Source organism: Podospora anserina, chromosome 3, assembly GCF_000226545.1.
Source record: "Podospora anserina S mat+ genomic DNA chromosome 3, supercontig 3".
In the NCBI taxonomy this organism is placed as follows: Eukaryota; Fungi; Ascomycota; class Sordariomycetes; order Sordariales; family Podosporaceae; genus Podospora; species Podospora anserina.
The window spans coordinates 17,818-36,311 of NW_001914833.1; the positions used below are offsets into that span (position 1 = coordinate 17,818).

General features: G+C 46.2%; 6 protein-coding genes across 6 annotated transcripts, besides 1 other annotated feature; 5 read left to right on the forward strand and 1 right to left on the reverse strand.

Annotated features, from left to right (window-relative positions):
• Positions 1–2: 2 nt before the first annotated feature.
• PODANS_3_11610 (uncharacterized protein) lies at positions 3–688 on the forward strand (the record flags this gene model as incomplete). Its single annotated transcript, XM_001903426.1, has 2 exons — positions 3–423; positions 492–688. Coding segments are annotated over 2 exons (618 nt in total), but the record flags the coding sequence as incomplete, so codon positions are not given.
• Positions 689–1,841: 1,153 nt separating this feature from the next.
• Positions 1,842–1,968: a sequence feature (rRNA 5S).
• An 888-nt stretch (positions 1,969–2,856) lies between these two features.
• Positions 2,857–3,728, forward strand: PODANS_3_11600 (uncharacterized protein; the record flags this gene model as incomplete). The annotated part of the gene is made up of 2 exons (XM_001903427.1): positions 2,857–3,177; positions 3,246–3,728. The coding sequence occupies 2 exons, from the start codon at positions 2,857–2,859 to the stop codon at positions 3,726–3,728; spliced, it is 804 nt and encodes a 267-aa protein (XP_001903462.1).
• Positions 3,729–4,650: 922 nt separating this feature from the next.
• On the forward strand, positions 4,651–6,561 carry PODANS_3_11595 (uncharacterized protein; the record flags this gene model as incomplete). The annotated part of the gene is made up of 1 exon (XM_001903428.1): positions 4,651–6,561. One exon carries the CDS (start codon positions 4,651–4,653, stop codon positions 6,559–6,561), a length of 1,911 nt encoding a protein of 636 aa, XP_001903463.1.
• A 555-nt stretch (positions 6,562–7,116) lies between these two features.
• PODANS_3_11597 (uncharacterized protein) lies at positions 7,117–8,001 on the forward strand (the record flags this gene model as incomplete). The annotated part of the gene is made up of 1 exon (XM_001903429.1): positions 7,117–8,001. The coding sequence occupies one exon, from the start codon at positions 7,117–7,119 to the stop codon at positions 7,999–8,001; it is 885 nt and encodes a 294-aa protein (XP_001903464.1).
• A 6,536-nt stretch (positions 8,002–14,537) lies between these two features.
• On the forward strand, positions 14,538–15,140 carry PODANS_3_11590 (uncharacterized protein; the record flags this gene model as incomplete). The annotated part of the gene is made up of 2 exons (XM_001903430.1): positions 14,538–14,942; positions 15,087–15,140. 2 exons carry the CDS (start codon positions 14,538–14,540, stop codon positions 15,138–15,140), a joined length of 459 nt encoding a protein of 152 aa, XP_001903465.1.
• Positions 15,141–16,309: 1,169 nt separating this feature from the next.
• PODANS_3_11580 (uncharacterized protein) lies at positions 16,310–17,953 on the reverse strand (the record flags this gene model as incomplete). The annotated part of the gene is made up of 3 exons (XM_001903431.1): positions 16,310–16,524; positions 16,560–17,576; positions 17,650–17,953. Coding segments are annotated over 3 exons (1,536 nt in total), but the record flags the coding sequence as incomplete, so codon positions are not given.
• Between the last annotated feature and the right edge of the window lie 541 nt (positions 17,954–18,494).

Genomic DNA, 18,494 nt, shown 5'->3' on the forward strand with positions numbered 1-18,494 from the left:
CGAGTTTCCGGTGGAGAGGATACAGGCTGAAGAGAACGACGTTGTATGAGCCAATGGTGGCGGCGAAGATTACCCTGCCGGAGGAGTATCTGGGACGAGTGATGGAGTTGTGTGAGAGTGTGAGGAGGGTGCAGAAGAGCGTCGAGTTCTTTTACGCGACGCAGGTGATTCTCAAGTATGAGTTGCCCACGGCGAGTTTGGTGGATGACCTGTTTGGCAAGTTGAAGGGCGCAACCAAGGGGTATGCGACGCTGGACTATGAGGATGCCGGGTGGAGGGAGAGCAGTTTGGTGAAGCTGAATCTACTGGTGAATAAGATACCGGTGGATGCGGTGGCGAGAGTGGTGCATAGCAGCCAGGTGGAGAGGCTGGGGAGGCAGTGGGTGACCAAGTTTAAGGAGCATGTGGATAGGCAGATGTTTGGTGAGTTTTCTCCCCCTCTTTCTTTCTTGAGGGTATTGCTAACATCGTCGCAGAGGTCATCATCCAAGCTGCGGCTGGCAAGAGAGTCGTTGCAAGAGAAACGTTGAAGCCATTCAGAAAAGAGGTCCTGGCCAAGCTGCATGCCAGTGATATCGGGCGGAGGAGGAAGCTGCTTGACAAGCAAAAGGCCGGACGTAAAAGGTTGAGGGCGGTGGGCAACGTGGTCATTGATCTTTCGGCCTTCCAGAAATTTTTAACAAAGTAGTGTATACCATTGTATTCGATCCCGGACGAGCAATCATCGACTTAATGATATTGCAAATCCAGCAGAACAAGCTATGATCCTCACTGCAGTGGTACGACAACCTCTCTGGGGAAGAACGTTTTTTGAACTCTCGGCCGCACTGAAAATAGCCCTGACATTCTTCTTCTTGAAGCCAATCTCATTGAACTCGACGAGAAGATGCCGCCTCCCCACGTCGTACGTGAAGTGAACCTACGGTGGTGCACCCCATAGTCAAGGTCATCTGAATTCTGCAGCAGCTCAAAGATGAAGCGCGAGCTGTTAGTGGTCAGGTTCTCACTCAGTCTGGCACCTCATGTCAATATCGGATCTCTGTTACCCAAGTGGAGAGGGTTCAAACGCATGTCTTCAGCATCCCCTGGAAGGCCCGGCTCGTAAGGAACCCCGATTCCTCCTGCCACCTCCGGATCCGGAGGATGTGGTCAATGGCCTCCTGCCGTGAGGCGGAAGCCTGTCGTCGTCATTCTGATACTCCGGGGTTGAGCGGCGGCCGATGGAAGACATGATATAATGGTGGTGGTCAAGTGTCGGTGAAACGAGAGTAGGGGCCCATACCGTAGACTAGAGAGGCACCGATCTATAGTGGATAGATTCTTTGGGATAAATAAAAACAGCACGTACTAAGTACCTAAGCGTGGCAGGGCCAATTCGAGATAATATGGGATAATACAGAGTGAGGAGCGCGCAGAGAGACTGTGTGTCTGTGTCGTTCAAAGTCTTGGAATTCGAACCTGTTTCACGAGGTGTGCTCGAACTCCACATGTGAAAATGGAGATGGCATGAGCCACAGCGACACCCAACGCGACTGCTGCATGTTGACGTGCTGCTAGCCAATCCTGAGGCTTGGCGGGTGGTTGGGCGTCGTTGTAAATAGAGCTGGTTGCGCTGGTAGCTACATCGGTGCAAGCGTCGATGGAAATAGAGATCCGAGTGGAAGACGGGCAAGAAAAAGTGAAGGTGGAGATGCATGGAAGCAAGAATGTCATGTTGTTGGAGCATCAAGAACTTTGCTGATGATTGGATCCGGCTGGGCCCCTGAGTTGGGGTACCATAGGGCAAAAGTTGAGCAATAACACAGCTTATGATCAGGTATCAACGCAAATTGTGATACAATCCATCACATACGACCACAGGCAGTTGAAAACACGGGATCCCGTCCGCTCTCCCCTAGTTAAGCAATTGACCGCCGGACCAGTACTCAGGTGGGTGACCACTGGGGAATCCCCGGTGTTGTATGTTTTAGTTTTTTGCTCTTGGGGGCAGAGCCGAGTGGCAACGTGCCATCCGATGTTGATGAATATCGGAAAAAATAATATCGCTTGGTAAAAACTGCAGTGTGCCACCGATTCAAAATTTCAATGTCATGTATTCTTTCGCTCTTCTATGCAAAGCCCATGTACTCACACGACCCAAAGGGATACCCAGGGTCCAAGTTGCTGGCGAAAGCATAGTCGATCATCTGCGCAAACGTGGGATCCCACGAATCGAATATCAAGCTGTCGTTAACCGCCACGAAGTCACCAGCAGGTGCCTCAACTTGATCGGCGCCGGCAATAGCAAACATGCCCGCACTGGGTTGTCCAATGCCTGAGGCTATTGGAGCATGGAAGCTTCCCGTGGCTACGGCACTAGTTTCGAGAGGACCGTAGGACACGTTCATCATCGTCGATGAAGGTGATGCCGCATCTAACGTCAGAGGCGAGATCTGTTGGATTGAGGTATCCGTGGGACCAGACGTGGTTTCAGAACTTGCGCCCTCGTCCGTCTTCTCAATAAGCCACCGAGCACGTGAGTGAAGTTCGATGTTGAATGCTGAACCGTTGTCGTTGGTGGTCTTGGGTTTGGACGGTGCACAAGGTGCTCCAGTTGTTCGTGCACGTTCACGAAACAGAGCCTCTCCTCGTTCAAGGTTGCGCACCACTGCATCGCCTAACTCACTGTTCAAACGGGCATTGACTCAGATGGGCAAAATCGCTTGATGGCAGCGGCCACACTCAAGAAGTCGGCTTTGCCACGAACTCGAAACATGGGAAGTTTGGAGACCTGACGGTATGTTTGCGTTTTCCACCTGTCCTAGGCTCCAACAGAAGCTGACTCAATCTTAGAACGGTCTTGGTCGTCGTTACCGCATGCGTGTTCACGTTGGCTTCGCCCTCATCATCGCAGGATGGCTCGCCTCCGTGTTGGTAGTCTTCATTGGCTGCATTCCCTTCCACAAGTACTGGCAGATTAGCCCCAACCCGGGCAATAGCTGCCAACCCGCCGTGGCTGGCCTTATCGTCTGGTCTTCTTTCGCCGCGAATATCGCATCTGATATCTACCTCATCGTCATTCCCCTCCCGCTTCTCTGGGGTTCCAGGCTTCGCCTTGTCAAAAAAATCGGTTCCACTCTCGTCCTGAGCGCCGGTATCTTCCTCCTTGTCTTCGCCACCCTGAAGAATATCTTCGTCGTAACTGCAAGCAAACCCCCTATTTCCCCTATCCTCCCCAAATCCTGAACCAACGCTCCCATCCACAGGACGACATCAACGGCGCCGAACTCGCCGGCACCCGGGGCACCCGCGAGGCCTTCGTAGCTGTCGTCACCACCAACCTCCCCATGGTCTTCCCCCTCTTCAAGTCCTGGCTCAAGCCCCTCTTCGGCTCCACTTCGCAGCGCACCACCGACAACAAGTACAAGACCCCGGACGGGTTCCGCCCCATCGGCGGCGGCGGTGGCGACTCCAACTCGCACTCGCAGTTCCGCCGCGGCAACGGCAACAGTTCCAACATCCTGACCAGCGTCACCTTCACCGAGAGCGAGCAGCGAATCGTCAACGAAATCAAGATGCAGAACATGAAGACGGAAGTCTCGGGCGGCGGCACAACCCACGTGCACAAGGAGTGCGAAGGGCAGAAGGGCATCGTCGTGCTGACCGAGTTTGATGTCAGTGAGGATGCGAGGAGTGTGCAGCACAGTGAGCCTGGGCCGCCGCCGGCAAAACCGAAGGAGGCCTGGTAAATGATTGAGATAATTGAGCCTTTTGGATTGAGGGAAAAATAATGATGGGATGCCACGTGGTTTAAGTTACAGGCATGCTTTGATGGCCGGGCTGCCAGGAATTCTTCAGTGCAGGATGGGAGCGGTGTTTTTTTTTTTTTTTCTTTTGTCAATTTCCCTTGTGTGTTTTTCTTCTCTTCGTTGACACATATTTTTGTTGTGGTTGCGCTTGAAACACACAGTTTGGTTCATTCTCAGACATGAGCGCGGTTGGTAAGAGTTGGGAGCGGCTTTTCTTTCCACAGTGTTTTATTTTCTGTTTTGGATGGATATACCCCTTATGGTCACGTTGTTGTTGCTGTTGTTGACAGTCGTTGCGGACCGGACAGAGTGTGTCACGATTATCATGTACCCTCGTGGAGAGGATACCACTTTTACCTTGCTTCGATTATCGTCCGATTAGTTAGTCAAATTTGTGTCTTTGTAGTATCTGCCGGTATCCCATCTGCTGTCTTTGAAGTTGGGGCTGAAGGTGATGTTGTCGTTCAGGGGGTTGGTGATTCAGGGGTTGCCAGAGCCTCTTCCAAGGCGCATGGAACTTGTCTAAACAATGCTTCTGCTGTCAGCCACATTTGGGGGGATTTCTGGACGGGTTTTGGGCAGATGAAGTTGTCCCCACACACCAATCTTGGTTGGGCTGACATGCCAAGCTGCTGCGGACCACCATCAAGATTCCTTGGGAGCTCAGGTGATTCGCAGCAATACAGTAGCGCTACCCACTTGTGAGGCGCAGTGACAGGGTACCTGAGTTTTCAGAGCACCGATAATTCGGTTGATAAAAGAGAGCTGCGCCCCTCACGTGTTGGACGCAGTTTCGCGTTTGTCCTACACAGCATCATTGCCTTTGACCTATTGTGCCTTTGGGCACGGTAATTACTACAAAATGTCTGATCGATACCATCCACAGGCTATTTTTCTTTCCTTTCTGGCATTGACCCAAGTCACAACTTGTCAAGACATCAACACACAACCTGTGGCAAAAGTGCTGAAGCTACAATGGACAACCGACCAGACCTCCCCAGGAGATCCGCTTACGCTCGGGACCTTTGGTCCTGATGGGCCGTGGCAAGCCTTGCCTGGAGTAATGAACAGACATGAATCGACTGCTACAATCAATACAACAGCCGTTTCTGCTCTCTGGCCATCGCCATGGACGAACATATCCGAGGTCATGTGGAGAAGCTTTGACGTGGCCCTAGAAGCGCAAACAACCTTCTCAACGGGAAGGTACAATCGACTGACCATATCGTCGTCTTATTTCGAGGAAAGCAGGACGAGCCGTACCGGAGACTGGGTACCGGACTGGGACATGTCCATCCCAGACATTGCGGGCAACTCGGTCAGGTTCTTCCACGTCAAGGCTCCTGTAGCCGCAATTCAGTACGCCAGCATCAGCTTTCCAGCAGTGGAAGGATGGTCCTTTGTGGAGGACGACGTAGAGGGTACACTAGCTCTCGCACCTCCAGACAAACCAGTCTCAGATAGCATCATTGCTCATCTCAAAGACTGTGGCTTTGTGGATGGCAACTGGTGGAGATGGCATGGGCTGAGTGCGAATTGGAACCAAAGCGGCAGCTGGACATGGGGAGGAGGCGAGGCGGCTCGTGTGATGGGCGATGTAGCCACGTTTGACCTTATGGAAGATATTGACGCTTTCGAATTTGCGTCATGGCAACGCTATCTGCCTCGGATCTACTTGATAGACGTCTCGCTTGGGTGGGAAAGAGGTAGCGGACCCTTTCTAAAAGATGAGACATTTCAAGGAAAGACAAAGTCCGTTTTGGCACCGATCCCTACCAGCTTGAACAGCACCGCACGAAGACAAGGAGACCAACGTGACAACCTTAGGGATAATGTCATGGTGGTGCCTGACCCGACATTTCCTTTCCTGTATCTTCCACCTGGCACTTGTGAGAAGGCCGCCAAGCATCTGCCCGTGCACTGGGACGAGGGGCTGAAACTCTGGTTTTGGGATGACGAAACATCCCAGAGTAATGATTACCACTATCGCCGCCTTGTCAACTCATCAGCCTACATGAGCTTCACACTACGATCCAACCGCGGCCGCTACCCCGAACGGGAAGATTTCCCACCCAGTCAAACAATCACCATCAAGGTCCCCTTCCATCTTCTCGATTTCTACATTGAGCCCCCCCTCGTGTGGAGCGGAGTACAACGGCGACGATTTTGGCCGTGCCGGTCAGTCATTCCAACGGAGGGTTACTGGAAACTCGGCCGCGCGTTCCTTCAGGCGGCCTTTCTCGGCGTCAACTACGACAAAAACCTGGTGTACCTGGCTCAAGGAATAGGTCCTGATCCCAATCTCCCAAGCGAGTTGACCGTGATTAGACCAGGTGACGAATATATTTCTGGAAACCCGAATTTCCTCTATAGAAATGCCGAGGATTATTATCAGACCTGGGCAAGTTATGGGAAAGTTCTTGAGGACCGCAGGCCAGATCAGGGGACACCTAGCTCGCCGGGCCCGGAGTCGTCACAGACCTCTTCGCTAGGGCGTGGTGGAACGATTGGGCTTACGGTGGGGGCTACGATCGGTGCCCTCTTGGTGTTTTGGTTAGTGTTTGGCACGACAATTGAGAAACGATGGCGGAAAATAGCGAGGCGAGATGGCGGTGATGCGGGAGCTGGTGTTGAACTTGGGGGATCAGACTCCACAGTGACGACACAGGGGCCTGCTCATGATGTTAGGGATGCTGTATCGCCAGGATTGCCCAGGCCACCGACGTATAAAGAGAGGGATCAGAATGAGTCGCCTCCACCGTATAGGCCTTAAGGTGCTAATGGGAAGGGAATATTTTCATCTTGTATATGTCTTGTGAGTTTATTATGGGATAATTTGACTGTAGATATCTCGTTATCACTCCTTTACCCATCGCACGCGTTCAGGTTGTGATCTAGCCGACTACATCCCCTGAACTTTATGTTGCATGTTTTGTTATCATTTATCGGCTACAACCTAGGTACTTACCTTCCCACCTCAATCCGACGATATTGTTACACTTCATGGAAGATATACAATAGCTGAACATGGTGTGAGGCTTGGAGCACACAGAACAAGGACCGACATACCGCAGTTGACGCATGGTCTTTTTGCTAGTAAGTTATTCCCAGTATTGGGTAGCGATGCCAAGCGGTTGCGGATCAAAACCACTGCTTGCGAGGACAAGTCATTGGCAGCGATACGTGAGCTCGGCGTTGGTGAGGCGCAGTCATGAGATGCGGGTTCTAAGCGTTGAAGCAATCGTCAAGAGAGTTGTGCCGCCCCTCTCACGTGTCAGACGCGTCTGTCCTACACATCACCTTTTCCTCCAAATTGTGTCTTAGGGCAATGCATTACAAGACGTTTTACCACAGCCCAGAGGTAATTCCAGTAGCCCTGCTTGTTTTGGCTCAGTCAGTACATTGTCAACAAACGACCGACAGCAATGGTAAGGCGACAAAACTTCATTGGACGGGCCAACGGAACTTTTCTGACGCCCCAAGATACCTTGAACACACCAAGGGCCCATGGGCAGCGCTCTCGGTTCTTTCAGGAACGCATGATTTGTCCGGCCTCACAAAGGAACAGAGCGTCGTGCCCATTTGGCCGTCTCCATGGACCAACATTTCCGAGATCTGGTGTTCAAATCTGCTTTTCAAAGAGGAGCTCTCAGATGCCTACAGGGTCAATAGGTCTTTGATCTTAAAACCATCTTCCTTCAATTGTCCGTATCAAGGTGGCGCCAAACTGCCGAACTGGACCATGTCCATTCCGAGTGTTGCCATTGGGCCGAACTATGCCGAACTTTTCCACGCCCAGGTCCCGATCATTGCCCTGAATGAGTCAACCCTGTACCTGGAACCTGAGATCACCATCCGCTTCACACTCGGTGATATACTAGCTCTTGGACCGTCCAGCGAGCCAGGTATCCGAAGCATTGTTCAGCAACTGAAGGATGCTGGTCGACTTCTCAGCAGTTCTTTTGGGCTCTACATGGGGAGGCCTGACTGGAAGCTTCCCAGCAAAATGGTTCTCGGGGGCTACGAAAAGTCCTTGATCAACGAGGGGTTTATCATGTTTGATGTGATGGACAAGCCCGAGAGCGTTGGAGAAGACTATCTTTTCCGAATTTCCTTGAAGGACGTCAGGCTGGGTTGTTACGACTGGAAAGGTCATGTCTTTGACTGGGCCACTACGGAGAGTCCGAACACAAGTGCTGAAGCGTATATTTGAAGGGTCGTCCCGAATGGACCCATCCGCGGAACTGAGCGAGGCAGGCAACTTAGTCTTCTTATGGAGCGGTTTGAGTGGTACAATCGTAGGGCTATTAGTTGTATTCAGAACATCTGAATTTGACTGAACGTTTGTGAAGGTTTGTTGGCACCAGTAGAACCTGGATTGGTAGAGGTGAATGCGCCCTGCATCTGGCTTCCAAAGTCCTTCGCTTTGCGCAACAGAAAATAAAGCACTCATCCCACCGATGGGATGAAAATGACGAGACATACCAGAGGAAAGAAAAGTAAGTCCATCTACAGCTTCCTATGTCCTACCATAAGGTAAATCCCACTTGAAATCCACAGGTCGCGGATCTATTCTGGAATTGGCATTCGGAAAGTCTATCCAGCTATAGTCTTATTAGTTAATTAAATTAAAGCGAAAAAATCTACTACACTTACCATATACTATTTCGCTTGTCCTCGCTTATATCGTATAACGGCGTTAAGGTACTAGTTAGGTTTACAAAGGTTATGTAAAGCCCTATAGTTATGACCACCGGCTAGAAGTATCGTGATGCGTTAGGTGGGTAATGGAATATTGGGGGCGAGACCTGCCTAAATATGCTATTAAGGTACGTAACTCTAGACAAGGTATAGTTTAGATTAAAATCTTTAGATATTTTATCCTAAATTTTTCCTTTACTAGACGCCCATAGGTTAGCATCTTAAATTTAGGTAATTAAAAAAAACATCGGTTAACAGAATTACTTACATAAACTTGCCTACTTCGGACGCTCCTCTAAGATATAAGCATTAGCGACCCCTAGTTGGGCAGCCTTACCGCCAGCGCGACGTTTGTTAGGGCCCCGGCTAAGAATATGCTCACTTGTCCTGGATTCTCCCTCACGGCCCTAACCATAAACTTCCGCTACTGAGCCCTCTACGAAACTCACATTAGGGTAGCCATAATAACCTTTAGTAGTAAAAGCTTCCTTCGCTACCCTTCTTGGGTTACGAGAGGTGGGATTATTTCCTAATTTCTTATTTATCGTGTTTTCTTTTGCAAACACCCCTTTCCACAGTAATTTACTATAGAGAAGCTTATAATTCTGGAAGGTATACGCTATTTGTAAAAGGGGGTAGTCAGACCCCTTATAGACGGGAATATAAGAAGATAAGGAGGCAATCTCGAGAGAGGTAAGAGCGTGGAGGCCGGTTTGGAGAGCCTAGGAATTAGCTGTGTCGGAGGCTAGACCGAGGACGGTATAATTATAGTATAGGGGAAGGAGTAAAGCGATAAAGGTAGTGGGATTCTAATCGTTATCGAGGATTATTTTTTTTTAGTTAATAGTTAAGTTAATGGGTAATAATAGTAAGCTTATAACGAGAAATAAAAATTAATAGCGGGGCTATAATATTATAATTAAAAACGAAATAAATATATAGTACTTTCGTTAAGTTAAGATAATTAAAATAAATATATTTTTTAATATAAAAAATATATTAAAGGAAAGAAGTTAAGTAGTAAAATATTTTTTATCGTAAGACGATAAGTATAAGTATAATACTAATCTATATATAAAAGCGTAATAAATATTCTTTCGGGGAATAATAAAGTAATTAAAAGAAGAACGACGAAAGTATAATAATAAGTAAGCTTAAAAAAAGAAATACTTATTTAAACTAAGCTATAAATAGCTAAATTAATTTTCTTACTATTTATAATTCTTTTATATATATATAAGGACCGGGCTTAAGTAATTACCTTCGATAGTATACTATAATAGTTAACGACGCTAAATATAGAATATAATATTATTAGTCTATCTAAATATCTATACTACTATTTCTTAAAAACTAATCCTATATTAAAAGGCCGGTCTTTTCTAAAAATATAAATCTCGCTAATTAGGATAGTATAGCCCACGCTTATTACGATCGTAATAATAGAAAAACTTACCTACGTAAAGTTAAGCCGCTTAACGTAAATATACTTTTTAGCTAGGATATTACGCTAGAGTAACCCGGCGATATAAGCGCTAATAGTTATACGGAAAGCCCCGTAAATTTATACTAAAGACTATATTATAGATCGTAGTGTAATATATTCGTTCGTTAAGGGGAATCCCCGCCCTATTTGCTACCGACTTTCTTTTTTGATTTACCGATATACTTAAAGGAGCTAAATCCTAGATTTTAATTATAAAGCTTTATTATTATTACCTATATAATAACTATATATATTTTCCCGGATAACACTATTACCCCCCTCTTCTTTTTATTTTACTTTTTACTACTATTCTAGCTACTTTAAATCTACTTTAATGCTTTGCTTCTTTTAAACGAGTTTATTTTCGGGTACTGTAAGGATATACCCGCGCTTCCGCCGCTTTTACACATCTATAATCTTATTACCCGCAATACTATTACCGTTATTATACTACTAACATTTATAGTTATAGTAACTATCCCTACTTATAATTAAAGCTTTTAAATATTATAATTTAAATTCGTAAAATCTATAGTCTAAGCTTTAACTATATCTTTTAAACTAAAGTTAAATATTATTAGAAAGGTCGTTTCTCTCGGTAATCTTACTTCGGTATTAAAATAGTAACTAAAGTTTTCCCCACTAAAGTTAACTTCTTTCCAAAATAATAAGGGGTAAACCACTATTATTATAGTTTATATAAATATAAGGGCCCTAATATAGGGTTTAGAGCTGCTAGTGGTTACTAGTGTAATCTATTAAGTAAAGTCACTTAACGTATTTAGGCTACGAGGTAATTAATAAAAGTTTTTCCTTTTCTTACTCTATATAGTTATTAAAATATTTTAATTCCTATAAATAATTAAAGAAATTATATAATAAATCTTCCTAATCTACTTATCTAAGGTATTAAATAATAATAAAAGTCTTTATAAAGTTTATTCTATTTTTTAAATCTAGAGATCTAATTTAATTTTTATTAAGAATAATCTATAATATTTATTTCCGTAAATTAATTTATCCTTAGGACTAAACTTATATTTAAGGGCTAGTTATATAAGTCGCTCTATCTATATTACTCCTTTTATTAGACTCCTCGGATTTAAAATTTTAGGTTTATACTCGTTAAATTATAATTATATTGCTCTAAGAGATTAGGCTAAAAATAATTTAATTAATTAAACTGCTTGTTATATTTAAATTACTTTATAAATATTTTTAATATAGGTTAAATTATTAAGAAAAAAAATTAGTATAGTTATTTATCGAAATCTAAAGTTTAACTTTTTAGATTTCTTTAGTTTATTTCCTTACTTTAATATTTAATAGTTATATCGTTTTAAAGAAATAAAGCTAAGCTTACTAGAAATACTAATATATTTGTTACTAAGTTTAAGTAATCCTAGTAAATAAGTATATATAATCCTAAAATCTATTTTCTAAAAGGAAATACCTATATCTATAAAGTCTTAAAAATATCTTTCTTTTTAAATAATATAAAGCTTTATCCCTATTACTCCCACTATACTTACCTACCCCCTTTACTATATACCTCTCCACCCTCCTCCTCGTTTCCTTAACTAACTTAACTACTATAAACTTCGACCTTTACCTAAGCTACTAAGTTTTTAGCGTCGATAGCGGCGCCCACTTTTTCTACGGCTAGTATATTTTCGATAACGACCTTAGTATTAACGACATTCGTTCTTTCTTCCCTTTTTATATCCCACCTCTTTTTATAACTAACTACCCCCTCCTTTTAAATCTTCGCCTACGGCCCCTACCTCTCCCAAAATAACGTCTTTAGCCGCACGACCGGCGTATAATATATCGGTAGCGGCTATTACGGCGGTACCGCTACTAATATTAATATCTTTAAAATGCATTTTAGTAATAATCCCCTTTATTATTAAAGTAAGTCCCCTTTCCCTTTTTTTTTTTTCTTTTTACTTTATTTAGAAACCCCTAACTAATAATATTCCCCCCCCCCCCAAAGCTATCTATAAAGATAAAGGCTATCCCTATAAAATATACGGCCTCGACGGTAGAACTTACGGAAAGTATATCCTTTTTCCCGGTATTAACTTTTACTATTCGAAGTTCGTCGAGACCCGGAGCGGCGTCCGTAAGTTTCGTTATTTAACGTAATTTACTATTACGTAGATTAGGGCTGTAGATAGGTAGGTAGAGAAATTTCTACCTCTCTACTAAGAGAAGGAGTAATACTCTAATAAATCTAAGCTTAGGAATATTACGGGTAGATAGTTATTGTTCCTAGAAATTAAATTAAAAGTAGAGGTAAACATAAACTCTAACCTTAAAAGCTTTTACTACACTATACCTTAAAGTCCCGCACGCTACACTTTACATTATTTCGATTACTATAGCTCAATCTAATTCGATACCCGTATTTCACTTAATATTTAGGCTATCCAAGCTTTATATATATATTACATAAATATTTATATCTCATAACCAAAAGTCATTACAGCATAACTAAAAACTACCTCCCACATTAATATACAACCTAAAGGAAGCTAGAACAAAGAAATCCGCAACTAATCACATATTCCAAAAAAGATCGCCTTCCAAACAAACGCCCATTATCCATAACTCTTCTTCAACTCGCTTCGCTTCGCTTGCTTGGTTCAAATGGTCGCTCAAGTCATCGTTGTCGTCGTAGCGCCAGGTATCCCGAGGAGGCTCAACAAGCGCCACCTCCCGTGGGCGAGCGTCGACGATTACTGTGGGCGGACCCCTGGATGTGAGAGAGGTATCATATGACGTGGTTGTGCCATATAAAGTGGTGTCGTACGAGGTGGTCGTGTAGGACCGTGCCGGGGACTGCTCGCGAATCGTGGTTGTCTTGACCACCTCGATAGGAGGGGCTGGTGCGGGCGCGGGCTGGGCGTTGATAATAATAGGACCGTTACCGGCTGGGGCCGGTGGGTGTTGATGGTGGTAGTGCACGGCAGGGGGAGGAGCCGTAGTATGGTACTCGACAATCTCTATTCGACGTTCCTCAATAATATCACCAGCGCTGGATCGCGGGGCTATAATCTCTAACTCGCCTGGGAATATTACTTTTTCGTCCGGGTAGGGGAGTAACGGGGCGGGCGTATTCTTCTTGTAATTATCGCTCAGATTCAGCAAATCGTCAATACTTTATATCAAGCAAGGCGGCACCTAGATACTATGGTAAGCAGACGGATTTAGACTCTATGTTTTGGGTATATTAACGTACGGTCCTGTACCCAGACCGCAACCAAGACTTTTTTCTTCCAGTAGTTAAAGCTTTAGTGAGAAATTCTGCCATCTCGCAAAGCCCTGCGAAGCCTGTTGTTGATTTCATTAGCATGATCCTTCAGCACACGCTACTCGTATTTCTTCTTAATCATACGAGATAGCTCCCATAATGATTTAACTGCAGTCACCAAGCCCGCAAGAGTGGCAGCAGATGCCAAGGAACTAGGAAGATATGACGCCATATACGAAAAAGTAAGGTGTTAGCTATGTAAAATGGAACTGTGGGTAAGTTGGGGAGTTAGTTAAGACCAGTAGCTGTTTTATATAAGGATTCGCCTGGACTTTTATTCATAAATTGTTCGAACTGAAATTATTAATTTGGACATTTCTGAAATCCAATATTAAGCTGACAGGGCCAGGGTGGCCTCGCTCGGTACCGAAACCCAGTCCCTCAACACACCCCACCCAAATCGGCAACGGATTTCCCTCGACCAGGAAGAACAGAGGAGAGGCAGAGATCGTCCAACAAAAATTTGAAACACCTTGATGGATGTGGATTGTTTATGTGAGGGCCATCTATCATCCATATTCCCGGTGGTTAGCGGGGTCATTCAGGGATAAGTATCATTCAACAACGCCATGTCAGCTTTGACAAAGCAACGGAGTAAACAACCCCATAGTTTCTCAAATCGCCCGTGCCAAGAAGGGGGTGGATGACACGTCGGGAGTGGGCGCGGGCAGCAAACTCGCACGACAATGGAAACTGCCAATAGGCGAAAAAGCGTGATGAGTGCCTGTGATAATAGGGTTGTAGTTAATGGGGGTAAGGAGAAAAGCCATAAGTGGTTGGTGATGAGTATGCTTGGCCTGCAAGGATGGTTGAGCCTCACTGAAACATATTACAGCAGGCCCTCTCCAACGCTGCCTAGGCCTAGGAACCCGGTATATAGCTGTGATGCGCCATGATCAACAGGATTGCATGCTGTGCATAGAGCGATTACTAGAAAATAATAGCCGCAAGTTTATTGGAATGATCTGCTGTTAAATGCCACTGAACAGTGAAAAGGGGGCCGCCTTAACTCGCCGCAGACCCACCTTATAACTGCCAAGGATCCATTTGCCCCGAAGACGGTGCATCTGGCGGGCGAACTAAATGCCCCGTCCTTGACGGTTGAATCAAGGTCAACCATATCTGAATGGCTTCTGCCCCGCTAAGAAGATTAGATTAGATCCTGTAGAATACAAACATTACAAAAAATATACTAAACATTGTCGCCAATATAACGGCCGAGCAGCAGATTCTTAAGATCAAGCTTATGCGTATCGCGCATGTGTACTATACCCATACCGATCTCGATAAAGCACGCGAGTTTTTAGCTAACTTCGGCTTTACAGTAACGGACGATAGAGGTAACAAAGTATACTACAAAGGTTACGGCACCGAGCCTTTCGTATACAGTACTACCAAAGGCGCGGAAAATGAGTTTAGTGGTGCCGGCTTCGTTGTTAAGTCTATGGCGGACTTAGAGTTAGCCGCTAAGACTCTTCCTAAGGCGACTCCCGTCCACGACTCGGATACGCCTAGTGGCGGCAAGCGTATAACATTTAGAGATCCTGTGGATGACTTCCCCTTTTACCTAGTGTATAGGAAAACCCCCGTCGAGAAGTCAGCGTACCTGCCCGAGCTAAAGTACAACTTTCCCGAGAATAAATACCGGGCCGTCAATAAGACATAGCGGTTCAAGAAGGCACTAGCGGCCGTCCATAAGTTGGGTTATGTCGGGTGCTGCGTGATTAACTTCGTTAAGTCGTTCGAGTTCTATACTACTCGGTTTAACCTTAAGCCCAGCGATATTATCCACGAGCCGAACGGAAAGGACGTGTCTACTTTCTTGTATCTGGATAGAGGGATAGAGTAGGTCGATCATTATACTTGGTTCTTCTTTAAGGGTTAGTATCCTTCCCTAAATCTCGTTAGTGGCAAAATATGTGACTGCCCATTGACTTTAGGACCTAAATATTTCGTCCACTACTTTAGTTTCGAGGTACACGATTTCGATGTCCAGTCGTTGGGCCAGGTTACCGGGAACTTGGGCATCTGAGCTTCTGTTTGAACACATTTAAATTAGCTTCATCTTGTGGCGAAGACTTTTCATTGTTACTGGTGATTCGATTAATTTGAAGGCAGACTAAGTGATAGATATCACAGAGCGACAATCGCCTTGCCAGTGCTGTTTCTATGACGGAAGCGCAAGAAGTCGATCAACAAAAAGATAGGAAGGAGTTAAACACAAATGCAATACATTGAAAACAAAGACTTACCCATCTTTGCAGGCGTTGGTTTAATTCGTGGTGATGTCGACGCGGTAATTGGATGTTGCGACCTCTTGTAGGTAGTCAAGCATGCGGCGTGTTTAGTGAAAATTCCAAAGGCAGATGGGGAATTTTGTAGTCAGAATTTGCTCTGGCCAGGAGGGTACACGTCACTCAATTTGGAAGGCCGGTTGGTGAGTTGGGACCCTCATCGTGGGAAGGGGCAGCCGGGCTCCTTCCTCATTACTGAGCTTTAACAATGATATTGTCCGACTGCCCGAATAACAGGCAGGAGGAGAAGAGGAAAGACATGATATAGTATATTTATGATACCTTTTTCTTGGGATATCTTGATGAAAACCGAAACTAACGAGAGAATCATGAAGGGAATAATACAAGTCAGGGATTATGGTATAGGGTATCACATGGAGGTTTTAAGCTCTTAACCTTGACCCATTCATGACAGTGGGAGTAAGAAGTGAGGTTAACCCTGACTGTGACCTGCATCGCGACCATGAGTAATAACTCCGACTTCTCACTTGTGGTCACCCCAGAAAACGATAACATCCAGTGATCATGTCAGAGGGCCTCCCTCTGTTGCTTGGAGTATAACGAGTAAAGCACTGTACTGTTAAGTTGACTCCACCAACATGGAACGCAAACGTAAGTCAATCAATCATTGGCTACTGCTTCGTTCCGTTGTCATTGCCACCCGTCGCGACAGCGTCCGCCTCTGGCCCCAATCGAAAGAGAACCAGCTGTTGTCAAAGCCTCCTCACTCATCCGATACCCGCAAGTTCATCTGCCTGATTTCCACCACATTTCTCTCACCTGGTCTGCCTTCGGGCACAGACTCCAGTTCTACCCCAGGCTGTGCCTGTGTTCCACGACTTCTTTCCACTCCCAACACCACCTCCTTGTGTTCCTGGCTCAACCTTTGCCCTCGAACCAGCAAAGTGAGAACGGTGGCAAGGCCAGCAAACGCGACATACTGTGCACTCGTCAGCTAAGTATTTCTCAAAGACCAATACCCAAAGATAGACCCACCATAATCCAAACCAACCTCAGCGACTCAAAATACGCGGCCCTCACAACCATCTGTTCTTCCTCGACATGCAGCCCAATCCTCTCAATACTCCCAGCCGCCTCTCCACCCCTAAACCAACCCGCGATGTCCTCTCCCAATTTCTCAACCAACCCACCGTTCCTCCCATCCATCCCATTCTGAAAAATAACACCTCCCACGACAACCGACACCGCAGTCGCCATCGACCTCGCAAACCCCATCGCCGCAATCACCGCCGCCGTATCCAGCTCGCTCGCTGCCGCCTGAGCAGCCAGAATCGGGCCCTTGATGTTCAAACCCACCCCCACCCCAGCCAAAATCTCGTACCCGAACAACTTCCCGAGGTTGTCTCGCTCTTCAAAGTCGAGACTGACGAATAATCCAACCCCAATCATGAGGAACACTTGCGCGGCGTACATGACAGGGAGATACCTCCCCGTCTTCTGGATAGCCACGCCAGTAAAAGCCGCCGACAGCGAGCATGACACGATCAATGGGACAAGGTGGACTCCTGATGTTAGCGCGTTGGCTCCGAGGACAGACTGGGAGTAGAGGGGGAGGTAGTAGGCCAGTCCGATGAAGACGAACGAGTCGAAGGAAAAAACGCCGTACGCAGCGATGGTGGAGAGATTGGGGAATAGCCTTGCGGGGAATATGGGATTGGGTGCCAACTTCCACTCATTGATAAAGAAGAGGAGCAGACTCAGGACGCCAAAGACGATGAGGTTGATGACTGTAAGTGAGGACCAGGCCAGGACTACATTTCCAAAGTCGAGGGCGAGAAGGATCATGAGGGCGCTACCGATAGTTAGAAGGGATCCGGACCAGTCGAGGGCTTTGAGTCCCGTCATGGTGGGGGTCTTGGGCGGTGATGAAAGGGGAAGGAAGAAGAGGATGGTGAGGAACACCAGCAGGCCGATGGGAACTGTGGGCTTATTAGATTCCCGTTTTTTTGATAACGAAGAGAGAAAACTGACTATTGATCCAAAAGCACTACCTCCAGCTCAGCCTCGTGCTTAAAACACCACCGATCACCGGCCCGATCGCACTCCCCAACGCCCACACCCCGCTAGTTACCGCAAGATATAACCCCCTGTCCCTCAAGCTGAACGAGTCATAAATGATGACATTCACTATCATCCCTATCCCGCTCGCGCCGACACCTTGCCACGCTCTCCCGATGATTAACGAGTGTATATTCGGTGCTAGGGCACAGAGCAGGCTGGTAAAGAAGAATATAGCCTGCGACAAGAGTATGATGGGCTTGCGGCTAAATGTGTTAGAGACTGCGCCCGAGGTGGGTGTGCTGGCTGTATGGGCGAGGATGAAGGAGGAACCGATCCAGATGTAGCCTTATGGGGAGGCAAAGTCGGCCACGATCGAAGGAATAGAGGGGGTTAGGATTGTCAAGTCGAGAGATGACAACAGGACGGAAAGGCAGAGCGGTGTTAGCAGGAGAGTGATGTCGCGTTTGGACCTGGAAGACTGAGGTGGGCTGTCATCTTGAGGTGTTCCATCGGGACTGGTGGGAAGCGGGATTGGTTTCATGGTTAGAAGTGATATTGGTGATAGGCTCACGTGCGACCACGGTGATGGTTTGTGTCTGGGTTACCATCCTGGATATACAATATAGTCTGCGAGTCAAGAGAAATGATACATTGAATTCAAAGAGCAGAAAGCGTGGAAGTTGAGTGTGGGATGAAGTCAATATAAAGTTTTTGATTACGGAATGCTCGGAGGTACGTACCTCCGACACCCCTGTCGCCTTTGTCCGAAGAACACAAACCCAGCTGCCTGGTAGAGTATTGGGTAGCAATGGGATCCGAGAGATCGCATATCGATGGCCGAGCACCAAAAAGTCCAAAGCACTTCATTGTTCAGTTTGGTGACTTCA